The 26,518-nt window shown below is 46.9% G+C and overlaps 1 protein-coding gene across 1 annotated transcript in view; it reads right to left on the bottom strand.

Moving 5' to 3' along the window:
* Nucleotides 1–26,518, bottom strand: part of LOC126253539 (uncharacterized) — a 606,491-nt gene that overhangs the window by 84,887 nt on the left and 495,086 nt on the right. The window contains exons 146-170 of the mRNA XM_049954972.1: nucleotides 24,660–24,965; nucleotides 24,243–24,560; nucleotides 23,822–24,151; nucleotides 23,382–23,696; nucleotides 22,947–23,279; nucleotides 22,529–22,834; nucleotides 21,787–22,092; nucleotides 21,349–21,669; nucleotides 20,912–21,241; nucleotides 20,472–20,786; nucleotides 20,037–20,369; nucleotides 19,619–19,924; nucleotides 18,877–19,182; nucleotides 18,439–18,759; nucleotides 18,002–18,331; nucleotides 17,562–17,876; nucleotides 17,127–17,459; nucleotides 16,709–17,014; nucleotides 15,967–16,272; nucleotides 15,529–15,849; nucleotides 15,092–15,421; nucleotides 14,532–14,549; nucleotides 11,742–12,047; nucleotides 11,307–11,639; nucleotides 9,091–9,096 (exon numbers count right to left, since the gene is read on the bottom strand). Coding sequence (XP_049810929.1) covers nucleotides 9,091–9,096; nucleotides 11,307–11,639; nucleotides 11,742–12,047; nucleotides 14,532–14,549; nucleotides 15,092–15,421; nucleotides 15,529–15,849; nucleotides 15,967–16,272; nucleotides 16,709–17,014; nucleotides 17,127–17,459; nucleotides 17,562–17,876; nucleotides 18,002–18,331; nucleotides 18,439–18,759; nucleotides 18,877–19,182; nucleotides 19,619–19,924; nucleotides 20,037–20,369; nucleotides 20,472–20,786; nucleotides 20,912–21,241; nucleotides 21,349–21,669; nucleotides 21,787–22,092; nucleotides 22,529–22,834; nucleotides 22,947–23,279; nucleotides 23,382–23,696; nucleotides 23,822–24,151; nucleotides 24,243–24,560; nucleotides 24,660–24,965 — 7,350 coding nt within the window. The remainder of the gene's footprint in view (nucleotides 1–9,090; nucleotides 9,097–11,306; nucleotides 11,640–11,741; nucleotides 12,048–14,531; nucleotides 14,550–15,091; nucleotides 15,422–15,528; nucleotides 15,850–15,966; nucleotides 16,273–16,708; nucleotides 17,015–17,126; nucleotides 17,460–17,561; nucleotides 17,877–18,001; nucleotides 18,332–18,438; nucleotides 18,760–18,876; nucleotides 19,183–19,618; nucleotides 19,925–20,036; nucleotides 20,370–20,471; nucleotides 20,787–20,911; nucleotides 21,242–21,348; nucleotides 21,670–21,786; nucleotides 22,093–22,528; nucleotides 22,835–22,946; nucleotides 23,280–23,381; nucleotides 23,697–23,821; nucleotides 24,152–24,242; nucleotides 24,561–24,659; nucleotides 24,966–26,518) is intronic.

Raw genomic sequence — 26,518 nt, 5'->3', positions numbered from 1 at the left:
TCGGTCTCTCTTGCACCGGTGGCTCTGAAATACGAGAAAGCCTAGTTACTTATTGCACGTGTATTGTGTATCATGTGCTCTTACATATGATATATGTGTTTTCCGCAACAGACCAGTATTTCTCTATTATCTACTCGTCTTTAGATTGTGAAATAGTTGGAACCACGCACACACTGGCAACGGTAAATTCACTTTTCGGAGTTTGAAGTGCTTCTCATTAAAAAGGATGGGGAAAAGTGCTGGAGGGAGCAATACAGTTAGATCGTTACAACGATTGTGCTTGCCTGCTGCTCCAGTTGATCTGCCTCGCACCAGGGGCCTTCTAAATTAAAGCATGGTTCAGCACCAATTGACGCATCTTGTGAACAGATCGGTTGTCCAGATAAACGATTGCGCGTCTGCCGTGGTGGTAATGGTTGCAACTATTCAGTAAATTTTACTCTCTGAATCTGAATGGGTTGGTCATTTAGTGAATTATACCTATGACAATTTGCTTGGAGTATTCCGAGTTACATGGCTGCCACTAATATTTCACAAAAAAAAAAAAAAAAAAAAATATTGCGACAAAGTTTTTGCAAGTTGCTCTGCACAAATGGGCAAGTAATTTTCTGTATGCTTAATATTTGTAACCTTTTCCCTTACTATGGTACTGAAGCGCCTAGTGTTTTACATGAAACGACGAATTTAAAGAATACTACTCCTTTTGCGGACTATTAATTGCTCACAACTTTGTTTCGGTAATATGAATCGTTTGTGAAATATAGAAATACCAATAAGAAGTAGAACATCTGTATATTCGCTACATGGGCTGTTGTAACTATTACAAAACGAACAGCTTTTTACCCGCTCATGTTGCTTATAAATGCTTATCATGAAAAAAAAAATTACTAGTACTGTTGAGTAGTAATCAAAAATTTGCTGGCAAATTAAGCGCTGCTGTATTAGTTTCAGTTAATTTATGTAATGCTACATACACACAGACACAGTCATTCACATAAAAGCCGATTAAAAAGCAACAGAATGCACAACGCCGGTTTTACGAAATGGAGAGAGAGAGAGTGAAGAATCCAATGATTGTGATTCCAGCCCTTCAGAGATTGAATACCGGTAATACGTATACCTGCCCCGTAGAGTAAACCACATTTATTTTGCTAGTTCCATGTTATGACCGAATATGCACAAGTATTAAATGCAGATAAAATTATTGAGGTTTCATAGTCGTCGTTTGCAGAATTTATCTGGAGGTTGGTGCTCAGTCATATTGGCCAACATGCCCACATTGGCAAATATGCCCGAGAAACAACCGCCAGATGAATTCAACACTTCAACACTAAGTATAAATGTTGGACGAACTACTACCTTCATCTTAATATTAACATAATACAGTCCCTCTACTGTTTATTCTTTTTATTTCAGCCTGTAAGAAATGTTCCAGGAGTTATAACTGTCATCAGGGACTTTAATGTGATAGGTTTTGGCCGCCCGAGGTGGCCGAGCGGTTCTAGGCGCTATAGTCTGGAACCGCGCGACCGCTACGGTCGCAGGTCCGAATCCTGCCTCGGGCATGGATGTGTGTGATGCCCTTAGGTTAGTTAGGTTTAAGTAGTTCTAAGTTCTAGGGGACTGATGACCTTAGAAGTTAAGTCCCATAGTGATGAGAGCCATTTGAACCATTTGATACGTTTTGATGTTCAGCGTGCATCAGCTTTCAGAAGCTTCAATTTCAATGTGCCTTTATGAGAAAGTTAAACATAGTGACAATGATCTTTGAGATCTGCGGAACATGTCGTCCGAGAAACGAATACTTTATAGTGGATTAATTGCATAGAATTTAGTTTCGGGAGTGGGATAATATTTGATTGAACGTGAGACAGGTTCAGATCTGCACGTTTGGAAAGTTTTGACTGACGCAGAAAAGTTATCACAATAGCCTCATAGAGCAGTGTGTCGCAGTGGAGGTAAAATGTCATCTCATTAACATCCCTCTGGCTGTGGTTAAGTCGAGCGTGCCCTTATATTCAGTTTCCAAAGGTTGTAGTCCCACAGTGTACGAGAGGACTTGGATTAAAATTCCTTGTCCAGCAATCCAAATTTAGGTTTCCAATGCTCGCGCAAGAAGGTGATGCGCCACAGCGAGTAAATATCTGAAAAACAATGATTTACCGCCAGGAGTTGCTGATAACATTTCTTCGTTGAACAACGAGTTTCGTTCCACGGACCATCATCAGGTTCATAAAACATTTGCAGCATCACACTAGGAGTCGCAAAATCAATGGCGTCAATAAAAAAATCCATAAATTCGTTGTAGTTGTCAAATAGTAACATCAATTACACCGTCAGTTATAAAAATGTGGCAAATATGGCAGTCACTCATGTTATAAGAAGAGTTTTACTGTAAACAATAACCAGCTGTGCAGTCGGCAGTATATAGAATGTCTCCTTTCGTAACGTTAATGCTGACTGTTAATGTAACATGAATGAGTGCCCTGTTCGGCACATTTTTATGATTGACGATGTAACCTGTATCACTACTTGACAACAACGACGAATTCATGGATTTCATTGACGCCACTGATTTTATGTCGTCTAGTAAGATGTTGCATATGTTTCATGAACCTGACCATGGTCGATGAACTGAAATCGGTTGTTAAATAAAGAAATTTTACCAACAGTTCTTGGCGGTAAATCATGACGTTCTACAAGCACGTAGCCGGGTTCCAAAACCGCCATATACTTTTAATTTGGCAGAACGCTAACAGCAACGTATATGCCGCTATAGATCAGTAGCATGTAATTATATTACCGTATTCAGTTTGTTGATCAAGATGTGTTTGACAGTGCCTTCAGAATAGATATTGGTCTGCAAGAAGTTTGACAATTTTCTGTCACACACTTCTCGACGTAATAGAGGGGTTAGTAAATAAAGTTTTACATATCGCCTCATGTTTTTAGCTTCGTAACTAATGCTGATGTTTCTTTGGAAAGAAATGACATATTATTAAAAGAAAATAAGTGATTTACTAATTTCTGTCTTTTATTTTCTTGCGGCAAGAATCAGAAAAGCTTTTCAAAATTCAGTTAATGCTTTCGACGAGCCAGCGGTAACCAGATTATCTAAACTCACATGCTGCAAAAGGTGACGTAATGTTTTCATTGTATTGTCAACGTCAGTGTACAAGTAGGAAGCAAGAAGAACAAATGAAACCGCCGCTAACGAATTCCATTAAAAAAGGTAAAAAGAATATCCGTCACATCAAAATCAAATCTGTACCGACAGTTTCCAAACAATTAAAAAATAAAGTAAACGCTGATTACCTACAAAGTAAATGAATAAAAATTCTCTCTTAAATAAAAATACGAAATGACGGACGTACTAATCATAGAATATAGCATGCAAATAAAAACTTTTGTCAAACAGGTATTCGATCTTAGACCTCCTGCATGTGGAAGGTAAATGCCTCGATGATAAACTATTTTAGCAAACAATATAGGCCCGACTCATATTTTCAATACCACTAATGTTTTCCAATTATTTTTACGAACTGTTCACGAATGCAGGAGAGTCGGCTCCAAATCTTAGTCTGGCACAAATATTCATTTCTGATGCCATAGCCATCACAATACAAATTAGCATATCTGAACGTACCAGTAAACTTCCGGCTGTATGAAGAATCGAAATCTCGCGCAGCAAACAACTTCAAAGATCTGATTACTTTATTGATGAGTTAATGTGTTGCATTCTTGACGTTCAGCATATAAGGAAGAAAAATTTTCATGGAGGTTTGAAATTACGTGTAAAGTTTGTTGGAAGTCGCTAAGTGCTCTCTTTCAAAAATACTGGATCAATATATTCTGGGTATTTTTGAGCGCCGTGAATTACGCTGCCTCAAACATACGTACAGTTTCTATCTGTGGACTTATCCCACTGTGTTACACCTTTAACGTAACATCACAGCTCTCAATGAACCGGATTTTAAATTTTTAAATTCGGTCAATAAGGTATGAACTATTTAAAATCAAATTTTTATTGCCCCTGGAAGTCTTTAGATACGCAACCTGCAAGTGGGATCGGGTGACCGTGGCTGGGCTAGCCGGTTACTAATTTAGATAGCTGAGACATCAACAAGTTAATACCATAACAAATCAATGTATCCTTCTCAAGCGGTTTAATTCACTACATTGGTTTTCTTTCCATTGGCACTATACTAAAGGAACGTAGCACCGCTCCAAATTTATCCATAAGTAGTACTATTCGCGTATATTTCGTGGGGGGAAATGTGGCGCTACTGTTTGGAACTAATATGGCGAAACATAAGCAAAAACGAAAAATTTACTGCGAGCATAGAGGCGAGCTAAGATGATCTAATTGTTATGGCACAGACACAAACTTTATTCGGAAGACATGGCAAACAGCTACTAATAATCCGGTCAACAATAACAAAAAAAGGTCGATTAGACAAAAAAATCGTGTAGTCGCAAATTTTTGCGCAGTGGTAGGAGGGAGGGGCGTGAACAACATACTAAAAATTCTGTCCAGTGGGACGTGAGCGCGGATTTGGTCGGCGTTTAATGGCCACTTTTTTATGTTTTTCTTGAATAACTCGAAAACCACGGTTTCTAGCGGAAATATTTCGCAGTAAAAAATTAAACTAAGTTAAATTTATTACTAAAAAGGTCTAATTAATTTTTTTCTCCAGGACTAATAATATCCGCATTGCAAGGGATGGAAAAAATTGCAGATTATTAAAACCTGGTAAACCCTGTTTCTTTAAAGATTCAAACTCTCATGTAAAACAGCTTCAAACGTCTGATTACTTTACAAACGAATTAATGTACTACATATTTGCCTTTAAACACGCAAACGAGTAAAAATTTAGAAAATATTTGAAATTACGCTTTAAGGTTTTTGGAAGTGTCTAAGTGCTCTCATTATGGAACAACGTATGAATGTAAGGTGGGAAATTTGCGCTCCATTTTAAGAAGCAGCTAATTTTTTACGCATCTCAATGTTTATGATGTCATGTCTGTAAACTATGTACTGAACAATGATATAATTTTGCAGGTGCATTCGGTGATACATGTAGATACTGTATGGGAAGAGTGTTGCGGACAGAGTTAGTTGTAAAGGAGCAATAAATTAAACCGTCATGCCTGACATTGAAGTTTTACTGCGCGCCATTTGAAACAAAAGCTAGTTCTACACGCATCTCAGAGTTTATGACGTCGTAACTCCCTGAACTATGTGTCATGCAGTGACGTAATATTGCAGGTACATTCAGTGATCTACACAGTCCAGTCGCATTAATATGACCACCGCCTATGCAGTAACTATTCAAAGACGGTGGGTGGCAGCACTAGCAGAGGAGGGAATATAAAGCGTGTCGGGGCGGGAGGGGTGTTGTGGAAAACAGTGCAGTCGTTGTCATAATACGGAAATGGGAGCGATTTATCTGACTTCCAAACGGGTCAAGGGTGGAAGCGTCTGCGAAACGGCTAAGTTTGTAAACCGTTTGCGTGCCACCTGGTTAAGGTATTCCGTGCATGGCAAAATGGTGCTATCCAAAACCGGCGCCGAGGCAATTGTGGTGCACCACGGTTCAGATATGACGGGAGTGAACGACGGCTGCGGGGATGTGTATGGGCGAATAGACGTGGAACTGTTGAGTGACTGACGGGCCAGACGAACCAAGGGGCTACGAACAATGTCTCCTCAACGACTGTTCGGCAAAAGTATGGGCCTACGCAGCAGGTGCCTGGTTCATGTACTCATGCTGACTGCTGCTCATCGGCGACGAAGGCTGGAATTGGCACGCCAGTCTCCCAACTGGACGCACTGAGTGGCCTTTTCACATGAATCATGTTTTATGCTCCAACGGACGGATGGCCGTTGGCGTGTACGGCATGAAATGTCCGAAAGCAAACACCCTGCACCAATCGTCGGAAGGGTTCAGAGCGGAGGAGACAAGAGAATGATCTGGGTAATGTTTTTATGGCATTCCCTGGGCGACAGTGTCGCTCTGGAAGGCACACGGCATGAATCTATCTTTGGGGACCATGTCCACCCCTATACGTAGTTTGTTCTTCCTCGGTACAATGGCATCTACCAGCAGGGCAATGCATAGTATCACACAGCTTGCAGTGTACGTGTGTGGTTCTAATAGTGCCGGGATTAGTTAACCGTACTCCTCTAGCCGCGAAAACTCCCGGATTAAAATCCCATCGGGAATCCGTGGGACCACCTCGATCGGCTTGTTCGCGCCATGGATCCTCAACCGAGAAACCTGACGCAGCACAGGCGTCAGCGTGGCTCCACATCCTTGTCGGTACCTTCCAGAACTTCACTCACTTTCTTCCTGCGTGTCTCACAGCGGTCCGCGCTGCAAAAGATTGTTGTTCATCCTTTTGACAGTTGGCCACATTAGTGTGACAGGACAGGGTTTTTTGAAACCTTTATATGTGTTTTTGTTTATTTATCATAGTCCAGTTTCTTGATTACAACAGTGGAAATGTAGATAATGTCTGCAAATTACGTCACGAATAGAATTAGTTGTGGGGTTCAAATGGCTCTGAACACTACGGGACTTAACATCTGAGGTCATCAGTCCCCTAGAACGTAGAGCTACTTAAACCTAACTAACCTAAGGACATCACACACATCCATGCCCGAGGCAGGATTCGAAGCTGCGACCGTAGCGGTCGCGCGGTTACAGACTGTAGCGCTTAGAACCGCTCGGCCACCCCGGCCGGCTAGTTGTAAGGAAGTAATAAAGTAAAACATCGTGTTTGGTGCTGAAGTTTGACTGCATGAACAGCGAAAATGTAGTAAGCAATAAAATTTCTTCCTTTTATCGTTTCGTGTGGGGGTGCGAACGAGAAAAAGTTTCATAAAGGTTTGAAATTAGATGCTCTTATTCTCAAATACCGGATGAATGACTTATTGTGCTAAACTTTTATCATAGGATTAACCCCTTAATGAGTAGATTACGACAGCATTCTCAATTTTTAAATTCGGTCAGTAACTACGCGAAATGCTGAAAATAAAATTTTTGTTGCTCTTACGCTGCAGTTGGTACCGTTTTCTGGGATAGAGTTTTAATTGTATAAAAATAATATTCGATGTTAAATAAAATGGGTTAAGAACAAGTATTAAATGTTTTCACTACATCTAAGTGCAGTAGAATCGTACTAAGAGGTATATTGTGTTCTGAGGATGTGACGGTCTTGTGGGGCGAGGAAGGGGTGGAGGAGGAGAGACGCGTGAGGGAAGGTAGGTCGGCAGTTAGTGTGGTCATGCACTTTCCTCCTCCGTAGGTCTGCAAACTGAAGAGCGAGCGCCGAGCAGGTGAGTTCTACGACGTCACAAGAAGTAACTATAGGATGTTCCACAAAGTTACACCGGTTCTTCCAAAGCGCGCTTTGTGAATCACTAGCGATGTAGTTTACGGACATGCCCACAGGACGTCTGTCCTCCACGAAGCGCGTTATGAGTTAGGCCTACTAAAAACTCTACCCAAAGAAAAACATATGGACAGATTCTGCGTAAATCTTTAAACACTGTTCTACATTGCTAAAGAGAAAATTGATTCCTTGCAATCAAATATGGCAGTTTTAGCATTAGTCCGGGAAAGACGACGTCCACCACGAGTGATGCTTGCTTTTCAGTTTACAGACTCGCTATACTTCCTCAGCATTTCGTGTCCAGTTTGTTATATTAGTAGACAAAATAACTTCACTGACCTCGTGTTTGTATAGTGGAGCTATTTTCTGTTTGTTAAGTGAGTACTTAATTGCAGTTATTAAATGAAATTTTACGTAAAACACGTTCCTATAAACAATGAGTAAAAAGTTTTTAGTTTGTAAATGTGATATTGCCAGCGACTTATGTAGTGTTGACGGGAAAGGGATTGGGCTGGTAAAGGTGAAACAATACTACTATCATTGAAAGCGTGTACTAGAGTTGTGGTGAATTATTGAAAGATGAGAAGGTTACTGCACTTCTCTCGCCATAAATTATGTTAGTGGTTGATTGCTTGGATCTCTTCCATTCAGGAGTTTCTGACACTAGTTAATTAGGTTGCACTGAGTGAAACAACTTAAGCACTTGCAGAGTCTATCTTGCAAGGAGGATTTGAATATGTCCGATGAAATCAGACTGATCATGCTCAAGTTTAGGACAGTGATCTGCTGTAGCGCTGAAACGTCCGAAGTTCCATAACACCTAGGTGACGTACTTGTGTTGCAAGAGATCCAATTTAAGCTTATGAACCTCTTCAGCTGTTATGAGAGTTGAGCTGGGGTGATGCATTTAGTACCCCTCAAGCTGTGAAAAATATTCCAGCCACTGTTAGTGAAGGCAAAGAAATCCACATTGTCGAATGCGAATTGTGGGCAAGTTAGATGTGGGGCACGATCATCAGAGTGATAGACGATTAACAGTTTCAGCAGTTGAACTCTTTCACATAACAGCAGCAAACAAGTACTCACATAATAAATAGAAAATAACTCTATACATAAAACATTGATCCAGTGTAGTTAATTTGTCTACCCGTAAAAGAGAACTGGACAAGAAGTGTTGGTGGTGAGGGAAGTCGCCTTTATCGAAAGAATGCTATAACTGGAGTACAGACGATCAACCTTCCCTCGCGATTCTTTCAACTCCAGTCCTTTTCCAACCTGTCAAACCCTCAAAATACAGTTTATTAACACGGTTGTACCGTACGCAAATCTGATACACACATTTAATACTTCCGCTTAAGCAATTCCATTCCACAATAAACATTAATTATATATAATTTCTTCCTCATCATAATTTTAATAATCTGCAATGTCTCCAACCCTTGCGAAGAGGAAAATGTTAGTCCTGGAGGAAAAATGAAAGGGACTTTTTTTGCAGGAAATAGGATGCAGTTTAATTTTATACTGGGAAATATTTTCGGTGGAAGCAGCAATTTTCAATTTATTCAAGAAAAACACAAAAAATTACCTTTAAACGCAACCCCACCCCCACGCTTAAATCCATACCGGTCAGAATTTTCAGTGTGTTTTTCAGTACCCCTCCTCCTGCCAGTGTAGAATAATTTGCAAATACACGAATTTCTCCCATATTTTGCCTTCGTTGATTGGACTGAAAAAAATTAAATAAAATAAAACGATCTTAAGGCATTTATTGGCCAGTAAGTCCGAGACGGGTTCCACCGAGTGCAAGTCTTATTTCATTCGGCGCCACACTGGACAACTCGCGGTGGATGATGAGGAAGAAATGATGACAAGGACAACACAACACCCAGACCACAAGCGGAGAAAATCTCTGACCCGCCCGGGAATCGAACACGTGCCCAGTGCATGGGACGCAAGCATTTTACCACCCAAGTAAGAAGGCGGACGACGAATGTACTGCTACAGAATCTACGAACGGACAAAACTAATGGCACCAAGCGTCAATGAATGTAACAGCAAAGAAATTAACTAGTATAATTCCCACTGACTTACCATAATTAAAGTCAGAGATTCTAATTCAAATACTAACAATAATTAATACATCACATATAGAGCAACATATATTAAGGCAAAGAAGTCAGCGTACGGCACAAAAAAACAATACGATGCAATGCTTCCACTTAACAGTAAAAGGATAACATATAGGATTAAAAAATCACCAGCTAAACTAAAATCAGTAAATGTAATAAAGTGGCCACAGAAGCTTACGTGAAAAAACTAGACACTTAGAGAATGGGTCCCCAGTGAATCCAACTGCACACACACATGTAGGCGTGTGGCTGACCACTCTGCACTCTGCATTCGACCCACAAGCTCCTGGACAGGGGTCTTTGCACTTCTGCCCGATACAGGCCAGATGGCTGGCACACTCGCTGTTGCTGATGCACTCGGGCCGGCAGTTTGGAGGCGAGCCCTTGAATTCTGGCAGGCATGAACATGATGGGCTGTCTCCAGCTACCTTGCACTGAGCATTTGGACCACATGGTGAAGGCTGGCAAGGGTTCACTGGCTCGCTGACCACAGGGTTCTCAGCTACATGAGGGCAAAACGAATATGTGAGAACATTAACGCGGCACATGGACATAAAATGTACAAGGTACCAACTATGACATCAGTACAAAGCAAAACTTTCGTCAATCTGGTGCTTACGTATGGGCAGACATCTGGAGAACGGATCGCCGGTGTAACGAGGTGGACAGCTACAAATTGGGTTGTGATTGACCACCTCACAACGCGCTCCAATTCCACACGTTCCTGGGCAGGGATTCCTACATTTCTGGTTACTACATGCTTCGTTCTGGCTGCAATCGGAGCTCACGACGCACTCTGGTCTGCACGCCGGAGGGCTTCCCAAGTATCCAGGTACACAAGAGCACACTGCCTGGCCATTAATCTCCCGACATTGGCTATTTGGTCCACATGGAGATGGCCGACATGGTAGTGTAACTGCAGGAGCTGCATAGGAACAAGAGAGCCCTCTGTCAGTCAGATGCATTAGTTAGAAGACATACACAGTACACAGAAGAACTTGAATCGTAGGAGGATGTTCTCTCTTCTCAAGTAACTATTTTATGGAAATATACCCAGACACTATTCGGACGAGTCACTGGCAAACTTGACTTAGTCCTCAAATTTACGTCGTCAAGAACGAAGGACTCACCCTTATCCTATTCCACATCTCATATTACATGCTAAACGTGAGCGACAAGGTATTGTTAACAGATAACAGAAAGTGGTTCCTCTCTACTACTAGAAACACAAAACAAAAACAGAAAAGCGCTCGACTGTTGGATAGGACTTCTGAATCACCATTTGTTAAGAGTCAAGAGCATGGTGCCCCCGGAAAGTACTACTTCAAAGGCACTAAATTGGAAGATGGGCGATTACGTACGTGGTACTGGTCGGCACTGGATGAAAGCGTTTCCAGAGGTGCCTTCCGGACAGGTACAGATGGGGATGTGATTAACTACATCGCACCGAGCATCCTGTCCACAAGTCCCTGGGCAGGGGTCAGCGCACTTGTTCCTGATGCAAGCTTTCGTCCTGTCACAGTCAGTACTCAACACACACTCTGGCCGGCAACCAGTGTATGGGTCTCCTTGATATTCCGGAAGGCAAGTACAACTGCCATCTCGGCATTCGGCGTTAGGCCCACAAGGCGATGGATTGCATGGGTCTGATTCCACAGGTTCTAAAACTGTAGGAATACCGAGAACACAGTCAGTACCACTGTAAGTTCCAATCTGTTGTTGCTAATCCGCTATATTTATCACATGGCACAATGGCTCTATAAATTACAGATAGCTTACTTGGTGGCTTCGGGAAGCAGTTAATAAACGGGTCTCCAGTGTATCCCTCAGGGCATGTGCAAACTGGGGTGTGATTGATCACACTGCACTGTGCGCCAATGCCGCACGACCCTGGACATGGGTCACGACACTTCTCCCTGATACAAGCCCTGTTGCTGGGGCACTCCGAGTTGATGGAGCACTCGGGCCGGCAGTTTGGTGGAGCGCCAATGTAGTTTGCCAGGCACGAGCATGAAGGACTGCCACCTGTATCGCGACACTCAGAATATGGCCCACACGGCGATGGGATGCAAGGATTCACAACCACTGGGGCACTCGGCCTCTGAGGTGGAGCTAAAATGAGAAAGGAAACAACGTTCTAGGTCATTCCTGCGCTGTCACCAAGGCTATATTGCGACACACACACCAGAAAAACCTAATGCTCCAGAATCTTACGTGGAATTGGATGGCATCTGGCGAAGGGGTCTCCGGTATATCCTTGTTTGCAGCTGCATATTGGGCTGTGGTTGATCACCTGGCAGCGAGTATTGAGGCCACACGGCCCAGGGCAAGGGTCCACACACTTCTGGTTCACACAGGCTCGATTCTGCGGGCATTCAGAGCTAACCACACACTCCGGTCTGCATCCTGGTGGACTGCCAATGTACGACGGTAGGCACGAGCACACAGCCTGCCCATTCACTTGGCGGCATTGGCTGTTTGGACCACATGGCGATGGGTTGCATGGATCTCCCGGTTCAGCTACCACAGCTGTGCAATACAAGAGCTCGTCAGTCATAGAAATACAATCGAAAGAAGACTTGCTTACAAAATAACTCAATCCAGACAGAGAAATGATTTCAGTGGAAAGAATAACATAGAAGTTGGCTCCTTACGTTCGCTAGCCTGCACCGTGCAGTATCGGAACGGGTCTCCAGTGTATCCTGGCCGGCAAGTGCACGATGGCAGGTGATTGACAACCTGGCAGTCTGCGTTCGGGCCACATGTGCCAGGGCACGGGTCTTGGCACTTGTTACGGATACATGCCTTGTTGGGAGCACAGTCAGTGTTTACCACACATTCTGGCCGGCAGCCTTCGTATGGGTTGCCCACATACTCTGGTAGACAAGTGCAAGATCCGGCGCCATTCTGTTCCCTACACACTGCATTCGAACCACATGGCGACGGAGAGCAGGGCGTCGGTCTTTCCTGCGGCGCGGCCACAGCTGAAATCCACATGTTACATTTACTGTCGGTTACAGTTACTCTCTGCACAAACGTGCATTTACAACCACACAAATGGAAAAGAAGTTAAATAGGACTCAATTCTTACGCTGCACAAAGCACTGAGAGAATGGGTCTCCAGTGTATCCAACTGCACACACACATGTAGGCGTGTGGCTGACCACTCTGCACTCTGCATTCGACCCACAAGCTCCTGGACAGGGGTCTTTGCACTTCTGCCCGATACAGGCCAGATGGCTGGCACACTCGCTGTTGCTGATGCACTCGGGCCGGCAGTTTGGAGGCGAGCCCTTGAATTCTGGCAGGCATGAACATGATGGGCTGTCTCCAGCTACCTTGCACTGAGCATTTGGACCACATGGTGAAGGCTGGCAAGGGTTCACTGGCTCGCTGACCACAGGGTTCTCAGCTACATGAGGGCAAAACGAATATGTGAGAACATTAACGCGGCACATGGACATAAAATTTACAAGGTACCAACTATGACATCAGTACAAAGCAAAACTTTCGTCAATCTGGTGCTTACGTATGGGCAGACATCTGGAGAACGGATCGCCGGTGTAACGAGGTGGACAGCTACAAATTGGGTTGTGATTGACCACCTCACAACGCGCTCCAATTCCACACGTTCCTGGGCAGGGATTCCTACATTTCTGGTTACTACATGCTTCGTTCTGGCTGCAATCGGAGCTCACGACGCACTCTGGTCTGCACGCCGGAGGGCTTCCCAAGTATCCAGGTACACAAGAGCACACTGCCTGGCCATTAATCTCCCGACATTGGCTATTTGGTCCACATGGAGATGGCCGACATGGTAGTGTAACTGCAGGAGCTGCATAGGAACAAGAGAGCCCTCTGTCAGTCAGATGCATTAGTTAGAAGACATACACAGTACACAGAAGAACTTGAATCGTAGGAGGATGTTCTCTCTTCTCAAGTAACTATTTTATGGAAATAGACCCAGACACTATTCGGACGAGTCACTGGCAAACTTGACTTAGTCCTCAAATTTACGTCGTCAAGAACGAAGGACTCACCCTTATCCTATTCCACATCTCATATTACATGCTAAACGTGAGCGACAAGGTATTGTTAACAGATAACAGAAAGTGGTTCCTCTCTACTACTAGAAACACAAAACAAAAACAGAAAAGCGCTCGACTGTTGGATAGGACTTCTGAATCACCATTTGTTAAGAGTCAAGAGCATGGTGCCCCCGGAAAGTACTACTTCAAAGGCACTAAATTGGAAGATGGGCGATTACGTACGTGGTACTGGTCGGCACTGGATGAAAGCGTTTCCAGAGGTGCCTTCCGGACAGGTACAGATGGGGATGTGATTAACTACATCGCACCGAGCATCCTGTCCACAAGTCCCTGGGCAGGGGTCAGCGCACTTGTTCCTGATGCAAGCTTTCGTCCTGTCACAGTCAGTACTCAACACACACTCTGGCCGGCAACCAGTGTATGGGTCTCCTTGATATTCCGGAAGGCAAGTACAACTGCCATCTCGGCATTCGGCGTTAGGCCCACAAGGCGATGGATTGCATGAGTCTGATTCCACAGGTTCTGAAACTGTAGGAATACCGAGAACACAGTCAGTACCACTGTAAGTTCCAATCTGTTGTTGCTAATCCGCTATATTTATCACATGGCACAATGGCTCTATAAATTACAGATAGCTTACTTGGTGGCTTCGGGAAGCAGTTACTAAACGGGTCTCCAGTGTATCCCTCAGGGCATGTGCAAACTGGGGTGTGATTGATCACACTGCACTGTGCGCCAATGCCGCACGACCCTGGACATGGGTCACGACACTTCTCCCTGATACAAGCCCTGTTGCTGGGGCACTCCGAGTTGATGGAGCACTCGGGCCGGCAGTTTGGTGGAGCGCCAATGTAGTTTGCCAGGCACGAGCATGAAGGACTGCCACCTGTATCGCGACACTCAGAATATGGCCCACACGGCGATGGGATGCAAGGATTCACAACCACTGGGGCACTCGGCCTCTGAGGTGGAGCTAAAATGAGAAAGGAAACAACGTTCTAGGTCATTCCTGCGCTGTCACCAAGGCTATATTGCAACACACACACCAGAAAAACCTAATGCTCCAGAATCTTACGTGGAATTGGATGGCATCTGGCGAAGGGGTCTCCGGTAAATCCTTGTTTGCAGCTGCATATTGGGCTGTGGTTGATCACCTGGCAGCGAGTATTGAGGCCACACGGCCCAGGGCAAGGGTCCACACACTTCTGGTTCACACAGGCTCGATTCTGCGGGCATTCAGAGCTAACCACACACTCCGGTCTGCATCCTGGTGGACTGCCAATGTACGACGGTAGGCACGAGCACACAGCCTGCCCATTCACTTGGCGGCATTGGCTGTTTGGACCACATGGCGATGGGTTGCATGGATCTCCCGGTTCAGCTACCACAGCTGTGCAATACAAGAGCTCGTCAGTCATAGAAATACAATCGAAAGAAGACTTGCTTACAAAATAACTCAATCCAGACAGAGAAATGATTTCAGTGGAAAGAATAACATAGAAGTTGGCTCCTTACGTTCGCTAGCCTGCACCGTGCAGTATCGGAACGGGTCTCCAGTGTATCCTGGCCGGCAAGTGCACGATGGCAGGTGATTGACAACCTGGCAGTCTGCGTTCGGGCCACATGTGCCAGGGCACGGGTCTTGGCACTTGTTACGGATACATGCCTTGTTGGGAGCACAGTCAGTGTTTACCACACATTCTGGCCGGCAGCCTTCGTATGGGTTGCCCACATACTCTGGTAGACAAGTGCAAGATCCGGCGCCATTCTGTTCCCTACACACTGCATTCGAACCACATGGCGACGGAGAGCAGGGCGTCGGTCTTTCCTGCGGCGCGGCCACAGCTGAAATCCACATGTTACATTTACTGTCGGTTACAGTTACTCTCTGCACAAACGTGCATTTACAACCACACAAATGGAAAAGAAGTTAAATAGGACTCAATTCTTACGCTGCACAAAGCACTGAGAGAATGGGTCTCCAGTGTATCCAACTGCACACACACATGTAGGCGTGTGGCTGACCACTCTGCACTCTGCATTCGACCCACAAGCTCCTGGACAGGGGTCTTTGCACTTCTGCCCGATACAGGCCAGATGGCTGGCACACTCGCTGTTGCTGATGCACTCGGGCCGGCAGTTTGGAGGCGAGCCCTTGAATTCTGGCAGGCATGAACATGATGGGCTGTCTCCAGCTACCTTGCACTGAGCATTTGGACCACATGGTGAAGGCTGGCAAGGGTTCACTGGCTCGCTGACCACAGGGTTCTCAGCTACATGAGGGCAAAACGAATATGTGAGAACATTAACGCGGCACATGGACATAAAATGTACAAGGTACCAACTATGACATCAGTACAAAGCAAAACTTTCGTCAATCTGGTGCTTACGTATGGGCAGACATCTGGAGAACGGATCGCCGGTGTAACGAGGTGGACAGCTACAAATTGGGTTGTGATTGACCACCTCACAACGCGCTCCAATTCCACACGTTCCTGGGCAGGGATTCCTACATTTCTGGTTACTACATGCTTCGTTCTGGCTGCAATCGGAGCTCACGACGCACTCTGGTCTGCACGCCGGAGGACTTCCCAAGTATCCAGGTACACAAGAGCACACTGCCTGGCCATTAATCTCCCGACATTGGCTATTTGGTCCACATGGAGATGGCCGACATGGTAGTGTAACTGCAGGAGCTGCATAGGAACAAGAGAGCCCTCTGTCAGTCAGATGCATTAGTTAGAAGACATACACAGTACACAGAAGAACTTGAATCGTAGGAGGATGTTCTCTCTTCTCAAGTAACTATTTTATGGAAATAGACCCAGACACTATTCGGACGAGTCACTGGCAAACTTGACTTAGTCCTCAAATTTACGTCGTCAAGAACGAAGGACTCACCCTTATCCTATTCCACATCTCATATTACATGCTAAACGTGAGCGACAAGGTATTGTTAACAGATAACAGAAAGTGGTTCCTCTCTACTACTAGAAACACAAAACAAAAACAGAAAAGCGCTCGACTGTTGGATAGGACTTCTGAATCACCATTTGTTAAGAGTCAAGAGCATGGTGCCCCCGGAAAGTACTACTTCAAAGGCACTAAATTGGAAGATGGGCGATTACGTACGTGGTACTGGTCGGCACTGGATGAAAGCGTTTCCAGAGGTGCCTTCCGGACAGGTACAGATGGGGATGTGATTAACTACATCGCACCGAGCATCCTGTCCACAAGTCCCTGGGCAGGGGTCAGCGCACTTGTTCCTGATGCAAGCTTTCGTCCTGTCACAGTCAGTACTCAACACACACTCTGGCCGGCAACCAGTGTATGGGTCTCCTTGATATTCCGGAAGGCAAGTACAACTGCCATCTCGGCATTCGGCGTTAGGCCCACAAGGCGATGGATTGCATGGGTCTGATTCCACAGGTTCTGAAACTGTAGGAATACCGAGAACACAGTCAGTACCACTGTAAGTTCCAATCTGTTGTTGCTAATCCGCTATATTTATCACATGGCACAATGGCTCTATAAATTACAGATAGCTTACTTGGTGGCTTCGGGAAGCAGTTACTAAACGGGTCTCCAGTGTATCCCTCAGGGCATGTGCAAACTGGGGTGTGATTGATCACACTGCACTGTGCGCCAATGCCGCACGACCCTGGACATGGGTCACGACACTTCTCCCTGATACAAGCCCTGTTGCTGGGGCACTCCGAGTTGATGGAGCACTCGGGCCGGCAGTTTGGTGGAGCGCCAATGTAGTTTGCCAGGCACGAGCATGAAGGACTGCCACCTGTATCGCGACACTCAGAATATGGCCCACACGGCGATGGGATGCAAGGATTCACAACCACTGGGGCACTCGGCCTCTGAGGTGGAGCTAAAATGAGAAAGGAAACAACGTTCTAGGTCATTCCTGCGCTGTCACCAAGGCTATATTGCAACACACACACCAGAAAAACCTAATGCTCCAGAATCTTACGTGGAATTGGATGGCATCTGGCGAAGGGGTCTCCGGTAAATCCTTGTTTGCAGCTGCATATTGGGCTGTGGTTGATCACCTGGCAGCGAGTATTGAGGCCACACGGCCCAGGGCAAGGGTCCACACACTTCTGGTTCACACAGGCTCGATTCTGCGGGCATTCAGAGCTAACCACACACTCCGGTCTGCATCCTGGTGGACTGCCAATGTACGACGGTAGGCACGAGCACACAGCCTGCCCATTCACTTGGCGGCATTGGCTGTTTGGACCACATGGCGATGGGTTGCATGGATCTCCCGGTTCAGCTACCACAGCTGTGCAATACAAGAGCTCGTCAGTCATAGAAATACAATCGAAAGAAGACTTGCTTACAAAATAACTCAATCCAGACAGAGAAATGATTTCAGTGGAAAGAATAACATAGAAGTTGGCTCCTTACGTTCGCTAGCCTGCACCGTGCAGTATCGGAACGGGTCTCCAGTGTATCCTGGCCGGCAAGTGCACGATGGCAGGTGATTGACAACCTGGCAGTCTGCGTTCGGGCCACATGTGCCAGGGCACGGGTCTTGGCACTTGTTACGGATACATGCCTTGTTGGGAGCACAGTCAGTGTTTACCACACATTCTGGCCGGCAGCCTTCGTATGGGTTGCCCACATACTCTGGTAGACAAGTGCAAGATCCGGCGCCATTCTGTTCCCTACACACTGCATTCGAACCACATGGCGACGGAGAGCAGGGCGTCGGTCTTTCCTGCGGCGCGGCCACAGCTGAAATCCACATGTTACATTTACTGTCGGTTACAGTTACTCTCTGCACAAACGTGCATTTACAACCACACAAATGGAAAAGAAGTTAAATAGGACTCAATTCTTACGCTGCACAAAGCACTGAGAGAATGGGTCTCCAGTGTATCCAACTGCACACACACATGTAGGCGTGTGGCTGACCACTCTGCACTCTGCATTCGACCCACAAGCTCCTGGACAGGGGTCTTTGCACTTCTGCCCGATACAGGCCAGATGGCTGGCACACTCGCTGTTGCTGATGCACTCGGGCCGGCAGTTTGGAGGCGAGCCCTTGAATTCTGGCAGGCATGAACATGATGGGCTGTCTCCAGCTACCTTGCACTGAGCATTTGGACCACATGGTGAAGGCTGGCAAGGGTTCACTGGCTCGCTGACCACAGGGTTCTCAGCTACATGAGGGCAAAACGAATATGTGAGAACATTAACGCGGCACATGGACATAAAATGTACAAGGTACCAACTATGACATCAGTACAAAGCAAAACTTTCGTCAATCTGGTGCTTACGTATGGGCAGACATCTGGAGAACGGATCGCCGGTGTAACGAGGTGGACAGCTACAAATTGGGTTGTGATTGACCACCTCACAACGCGCTCCAATTCCACACGTTCCTGGGCAGGGATTCCTACATTTCTGGTTACTACATGCTTCGTTCTGGCTGCAATCGGAGCTCACGACGCACTCTGGTCTGCACGCCGGAGGACTTCCCAAGTATCCAGGTACACAAGAGCACACTGCCTGGCCATTAATCTCCCGACATTGGCTATTTGGTCCACATGGAGATGGCCGACATGGTAGTGTAACTGCAGGAGCTGCATAGGAACAAGAGAGCCCTCTGTCAGTCAGATGCATTAGTTAGAAGACATACACAGTACACAGAAGAACTTGAATCGTAGGAGGATGTTCTCTCTTCTCAAGTAACTATTTTATGGAAATAGACCCAGACACTATTCGGACGAGTCACTGGCAAACTTGACTTAGTCCTCAAATTTACGTCGTCAAGAACGAAGGACTCACCCTTATCCTATTCCACATCTCATATTACATGCTAAACGTGAGCGACAAGGTATTGTTAACAGATAACAGAAAGTGGTTCCTCTCTACTACTAGAAACACAAAACAAAAACAGAAAAGCGCTCGACTGTTGGATAGGACTTCTGAATCACCATTTGTTAAGAGTCAAGAGCATGGTGCCCCCGGAAAGTACTACTTCAAAGGCACTAAATTGGAAGATGGGCGATTACGTACGTGGTACTGGTCGGCACTGGATGAAAGCGTTTCCAGAGGTGCCTTCCGGACAGGTACAGATGGGGATGTGATTAACTACATCGCACCGAGCATCCTGTCCACAAGTCCCTGGGCAGGGGTCAGCGCACTTGTTCCTGATGCAAGCTTTCGTCCTGTCACAGTCAGTACTCAACACACACTCTGGCCGGCAACCAGTGTATGGGTCTCCTTGATATTCCGGAAGGCAAGTACAACTGCCATCTCGGCATTCGGCGTTAGGCCCACAAGGCGATGGATTGCATGGGTCTGACTCCACAGGTTCTGAAACTGTAGGAATACCGAGAACACAGTCAGTACCACTGTAAGTTCCAATCTGTTGTTGCTAATCCGCTATATTTATCACATGGCACAATGGCTCTATAAATTACAGATAGCTTACTTGGTGGCTTCGGGAAGCAGTTACTAAACGGGTCTCCAGTGTATCCCTCAGGGCATGTGCAAACTGGGGTGTGATTGATCACACTGCACTGTGCGCCAATGCCGCACGACCCTGGACATGGGTCACGACACTTCTCCCTGATACAAGCCCTGTTGCTGGGGCACTCCGAGTTGATGGAGCACTCGGGCCGGCAGTTTGGTGGAGCGCCAATGTAGTTTGCCAGGCACGAGCATGAAGGACTGCCACCTGTATCGCGACACTCAGAATATGGCCCACACGGCGATGGGATGCAAGGATTCACAACCACTGGGGCACTCGGCCTCTGAGGTGGAGCTAAAATGAGAAAGGAAACAACGTTCTAGGTCATTCCTGCGCTGTCACCAAGGCTATATTGCAACACACACACCAGAAAAACCTAATGCTCCAGAATCTTACGTGGAATTGGATGGCATCTGGCGAAGGGGTCTCCGGTAAATCCTTGTTTGCAGCTGCATATTGGGCTGTGGTTGATCACCTGGCAGCGAGTATTGAGGCCACACGGCCCAGGGCAAGGGTCCACACACTTCTGGTTCACACAGGCTCGATTCTGCGGGCATTCAGAGCTAACCACACACTCCGGTCTGCATCCTGGTGGACTGCCAATGTACGACGGTAGGCACGAGCACACAGCCTGCCCATTCACTTGGCGGCATTGGCTGTTTGGACCACATGGCGATGGGTTGCATGGATCTCCCGGTTCAGCTACCACAGCTGTGCAATACAAGAGCTCGTCAGTCATAGAAATACAATCGAAAGAAGACTTGCTTACAAAATAACTCAATCCAGACAGAGAAATGATTTCAGTGGAAAGAATAACATAGAAGTTGGCTCCTTACGTTCGCTAGCCTGCACCGTGCAGTATCGGAACGGGTCTCCAGTGTATCCTGGCCGGCAAGTGCACGATGGCAGGTGATTGACAACCTGACAGTCTGCGTTCGGGCCACATGTGCCAGGGCACGGGTCTTGGCACTTGTTACGGATACATGCCTTGTTGGGAGCACAGTCAGTGTTTACCACACATTCTGGCCGGCAGCCTTCGTATGGGTTGCCCACATACTCTGGTAGACAAGTGCAAGATCCGGCGCCATTCTGTTCCCTACACACTGCATTCGAACCACATGGCGACGGAGAGCAGGGCGTCGGTCTTTCCTGCGGCGCGGCCACAGCTGAAATCCACATGTTACATTTACTGTCGGTTACAGTTACTCTCTGCACAAACGTGCATTTACAACCACACAAATGGAAAAGAAGTTAAATAGGACTCAATTCTTACGCTGCACAAAGCACTGAGAGAATGGGTCTCCAGTGTATCCAACTGCACACACACATGTAGGCGTGTGGCTGACCACTCTGCACTCTGCATTCGACCCACAAGCTCCTGGACAGGGGTCTTTGCACTTCTGCCCGATACAGGCCAGATGGCTGGCACACTCGCTGTTGCTGATGCACTCGGGCCGGCAGTTTGGAGGCGAGCCCTTGAATTCTGGCAGGCATGAACATGATGGGCTGTCTCCAGCTACCTTGCACTGAGCATTTGGACCACATGGTGAAGGCTGGCAAGGGTTCACTGGCTCGCTGACCACAGGGTTCTCAGCTACATGAGGGCAAAACGAATATGTGAGAACATTAACGCGGCACATGGACATAAAATTTACAAGGTACCAACTATGACATCAGTACAAAGCAAAACTTTCGTCAATCTGGTGCTTACGTATGGGCAGACATCTGGAGAACGGATCGCCGGTGTAACGAGGTGGACAGCTACAAATTGGGTTGTGATTGACCACCTCACAACGCGCTCCAATTCCACACGTTCCTGGGCAGGGATTCCTACATTTCTGGTTACTACATGCTTCGTTCTGGCTGCAATCGGAGCTCACGACGCACTCTGGTCTGCACGCCGGAGGACTTCCCAAGTATCCAGGTACACAAGAGCACACTGCCTGGCCATTAATCTCCCGACATTGGCTATTTGGTCCACATGGAGATGGCCGACATGGTAGTGTAACTGCAGGAGCTGCATAGGAACAAGAGAGCCCTCTGTCAGTCAGATGCATTAGTTAGAAGACATACACAGTACACAGAAGAACTTGAATCGTAGGAGGATGTTCTCTCTTCTCAAGTAACTATTTTATGGAAATATACCCAGACACTATTCGGACGAGTCACTGGCAAACTTGACTTAGTCCTCAAATTTACGTCGTCAAGAACGAAGGACTCACCCTTATCCTATTCCACATCTCATATTACATGCTAAACGTGAGCGACAAGGTATTGTTAACAGATAACAGAAAGTGGTTCCTCTCTACTACTAGAAACACAAAACAAAAACAGAAAAGCGCTCGACTGTTGGATAGGACTTCTGAATCACCATTTGTTAAGAGTCAAGAGCATGGTGCCCCCGGAAAGTACTACTTCAAAGGCACTAAATTGGAAGATGGGCGATTACGTACGTGGTACTGGTCGGCACTGGATGAAAGCGTTTCCAGAGGTGCCTTCCGGACAGGTACAGATGGGGATGTGATTAACTACATCGCACCGAGCATCCTGTCCACAAGTCCCTGGGCAGGGGTCAGCGCACTTGTTCCTGATGCAAGCTTTCGTCCTGTCACAGTCAGTACTCAACACACACTCTGGCCGGCAACCAGTGTATGGGTCTCCTTGATATTCCGGAAGGCAAGTACAACTGCCATCTCGGCATTCGGCGTTAGGCCCACAAGGCGATGGATTGCATGGGTCTGATTCCACAGGTTCTGAAACTGTAGGAATACCGAGAACACAGTCAGTACCACTGTAAGTTCCAATCTGTTGTTGCTAATCCGCTATATTTATCACATGGCACAATGGCTCTATAAATTACAGATAGCTTACTTGGTGGCTTCGGGAAGCAGTTACTAAACGGGTCTCCAGTGTATCCCTCAGGGCATGTGCAAACTGGGGTGTGATTGATCACACTGCACTGTGCGCCAATGCCGCACGACCCTGGACATGGGTCACGACACTTCTCCCTGATACAAGCCCTGTTGCTGGGGCACTCCGAGTTGATGGAGCACTCGGGCCGGCAGTTTGGTGGAGCGCCAATGTAGTTTGCCAGGCACGAGCATGAAGGACTGCCACCTGTATCGCGACACTCAGAATATGGCCCACACGGCGATGGGATGCAAGGATTCACAACCACTGGGGCACTCGGCCTCTGAGGTGGAGCTAAAATGAGAAAGGAAACAACGTTCTAGGTCATTCCTGCGCTGTCACCAAGGCTATATTGCAACACACACACCAGAAAAACCTAATGCTCCAGAATCTTACGTGGAATTGGATGGCATCTGGCGAAGGGGTCTCCGGTAAATCCTTGTTTGCAGCTGCATATTGGGCTGTGGTTGATCACCTGGCAGCGAGTATTGAGGCCACACGGCCCAGGGCAAGGGTCCACACACTTCTGGTTCACACAGGCTCGATTCTGCGGGCATTCAGAGCTAACCACACACTCCGGTCTGCATCCTGGTGGACTGCCAATGTACGACGGTAGGCACGAGCACACAGCCTGCCCATTCACTTGGCGGCATTGGCTGTTTGGACCACATGGCGATGGGTTGCATGGATCTCCCGGTTCAGCTACCACAGCTGTGCAATACAAGAGCTCGTCAGTCATAGAAATACAATCGAAAGAAGACTTGCTTACAAAATAACTCAATCCAGACAGAGAAATGATTTCAGTGGAAAGAATAACATAGAAGTTGGCTCCTTACGTTCGCTAGCCTGCACCGTGCAGTATCGGAACGGGTCTCCAGTGTATCCTGGCCGGCAAGTGCACGATGGCAGGTGATTGACAACCTGGCAGTCTGCGTTCGGGCCACATGTGCCAGGGCACGGGTCTTGGCACTTGTTACGGATACATGCCTTGTTGGGAGCACAGTCAGTGTTTACCACACATTCTGGCCGGCAGCCTTCGTATGGGTTGCCCACATACTCTGGTAGACAAGTGCAAGATCCGGCGCCATTCTGTTCCCTACACACTGCATTCGAACCACATGGCGACGGAGAGCAGGGCGTTGGCCTCTCCTGGGGCACGGCTACAGCTGAAAGCCACAAGTCACAATTATCCTCTGCACGAACTTGCATCCACAATCGCACAAATACAAGAGAAATGACTCAGGAGTTCATTCTTACGTTGTACAAAGCACTGAGAGAACGGGTCTCCAGTGTATCCAACCGCACACACACACGTAGGCGTGTGGCTGACCACTCGGCACTCAGCATTTGATCCACAAGCTCCGGGACAGGGGTCTTTGCACTTCTGCCCCATACAGGCCAGATGGCTGGCACACTCGCTGTTGCTGACGCACTCAGGCCGACAGTTTGGTGGCGAGCCTTTGAATTCTGGCAGGCACGAGCAAGAGGGGCTGTCTCCAGCTACCTTGCACTGAGCATTTGGACCACATGGTGACGGCTGGCAAGGGTTCACTGGCTTGCTCACCGGCGAATCAGCTGCATGAGGGAAAAACCAATGTGTGAGAAGAACAAAGTAGTAGCTTACATTGTTTTCTGATATGACAGGAAGAAATGTTTCATCAGTATGGTTCTTACGTATGGGCAGGCATCTGGTGAAAGGGTCTCCCGTGTGGCGCGGTGGACAGCTACAGATAGGGTTGTGATTCACCACCTGACACTTAGCCCCAATTCCACACGTTCCTGGGCAAGGATTTCTACATTTCTGGTTGCTGCAGGCTTCATTCTGGCTGCAGTCGGAACTCACAACGCACTCTGGCCTGCACGCCGGTGGGCTTCCAAGGTAGCCGGGCACACATGAACATACAGCCTGGCCGTTAATCTCCCGACATTGGCTGTTGGGACCGCATGGAGACGGGTTGCATGGCTGTGTTGCTATGGGAGCTGTGTAAAAAGACATTTGGAATTACTCCATTTACTCCATCCAATTTATCATTATTCTACTGAATGCGAAGATAGCGAACTACATTACATTTGTTGTGCATTTTCGTGTTATCAGCGAATTGTTCAATGCTCTTACGAACGATGTTGGCGTAATAAAAGTATACTCTGAAGAGAAATAAAAGTAGTATAGGCATGCGTATTCAATTACAGAGATATGTACACAGGCAGAATACGTCCTTGCGGTTGGCAACACCTACATGAGATAACAAACGTTTGGCGTAGTTGTCAAGTCGATTACTGTTCCTCCAATGCCAAGTTGTCTAGATGTAAGTGAGATTGAACGTAGTGGTATAGTTGGCTTATTAGGAATGGGACACAGCATCTCTGAGATAGCAACGAAGTGGGGATTATCCCGTACGACCATCTCACGTGTGTATCGTGATTACCTAGAATGCGGTAAAACATGAAATCTTCGACTTCGCTGCGGCCGGAGATAGATCCTGTAAGAAGGGGCTAACGACGACTGAAAGGAATCGTTCATCGTGACAGAAGTGCAACGATTCCGCAAACTGCTGGAGATTTCAATGTTGGCCATCAATCAGTGTCAGCATGCGAACCTTTCAAAGAAAAATCATCGATATGGGCTTTGCAAGCCGAAGGCTCGCTCTTGTGCCCTGGCTGACTGCACTACAGTACTTTCCCAACACCTCGCCTGGGACCGTAAACACCGACATTGGACTGTTGATGACTGGAAACATGTAGCCTAGTCGGACGAGTCTCGTTTAAAATTGTATCGACCGGATGGTCGTGTAGGGGTAGGGAGATAACCTTATGAGTCCATGGACCCTGCATGTCACAAGGAGATTATTCAAGCTGGTGAAGGCGCTGCAACCGGCCGCTGTGGTCTAGCGGTTGTAGGCGCTTCAGTCCGCACTCGCGCTGTTGCTACGGTGGTAGGTTCGAATCCTGCCTCGGGCATGGATGTGTGTGATGTCCTTAGGTTAGTTAGGTTTAAGTAGTTCTGCGTCTAGTGGACAGATGACATCAGATGTTTTATGACACCAGATGTTAAGTCCCATAGTGCTTAGAGCCACTTGAACCATTTTGGAGGCTCTGCAATGGTGTGGAGCGTGAGCAATTGGAGTGATATGGGATCCCTGATACGTCTCGATACGACTCTGATAGGTGACATGTACGTAAGTATACCGTCTGAACACATGCACCATTTCATGTCCATTGTGCATTCCGACGATCTTGTACAGTTACAGTAGGACAATGCGACACCCCACAGGTACAGATTAGCTGCAGAGTGGCTCCAGGAACACTCTTATGAGATTAAACACTTCCGCTGGCCACCAAACTCCCCAGACAGCAGTGCTGGGATGCATTGCAACGTGCTGTTCATAACACATCTCCACCCTCTAAGACACCTACAGATTTATAGACAGGCCTGCAGTATTCATGGTGTCGATTCCCATCAGCCCTGATTCATACATTAGTCCAGTCCATGCCACGTCGTGTTGCAGCAATTGTGCGTGTTCGCGGGGGCCCTA

This window comes from Schistocerca nitens, chromosome 1 (genome assembly GCF_023898315.1).
Source record: "Schistocerca nitens isolate TAMUIC-IGC-003100 chromosome 1, iqSchNite1.1, whole genome shotgun sequence".
Lineage (NCBI taxonomy): Eukaryota > Metazoa > Arthropoda > Insecta > Orthoptera > Acrididae > Schistocerca > Schistocerca nitens.
This window is presented reverse-complemented; position numbering and strand designations above follow the sequence as displayed.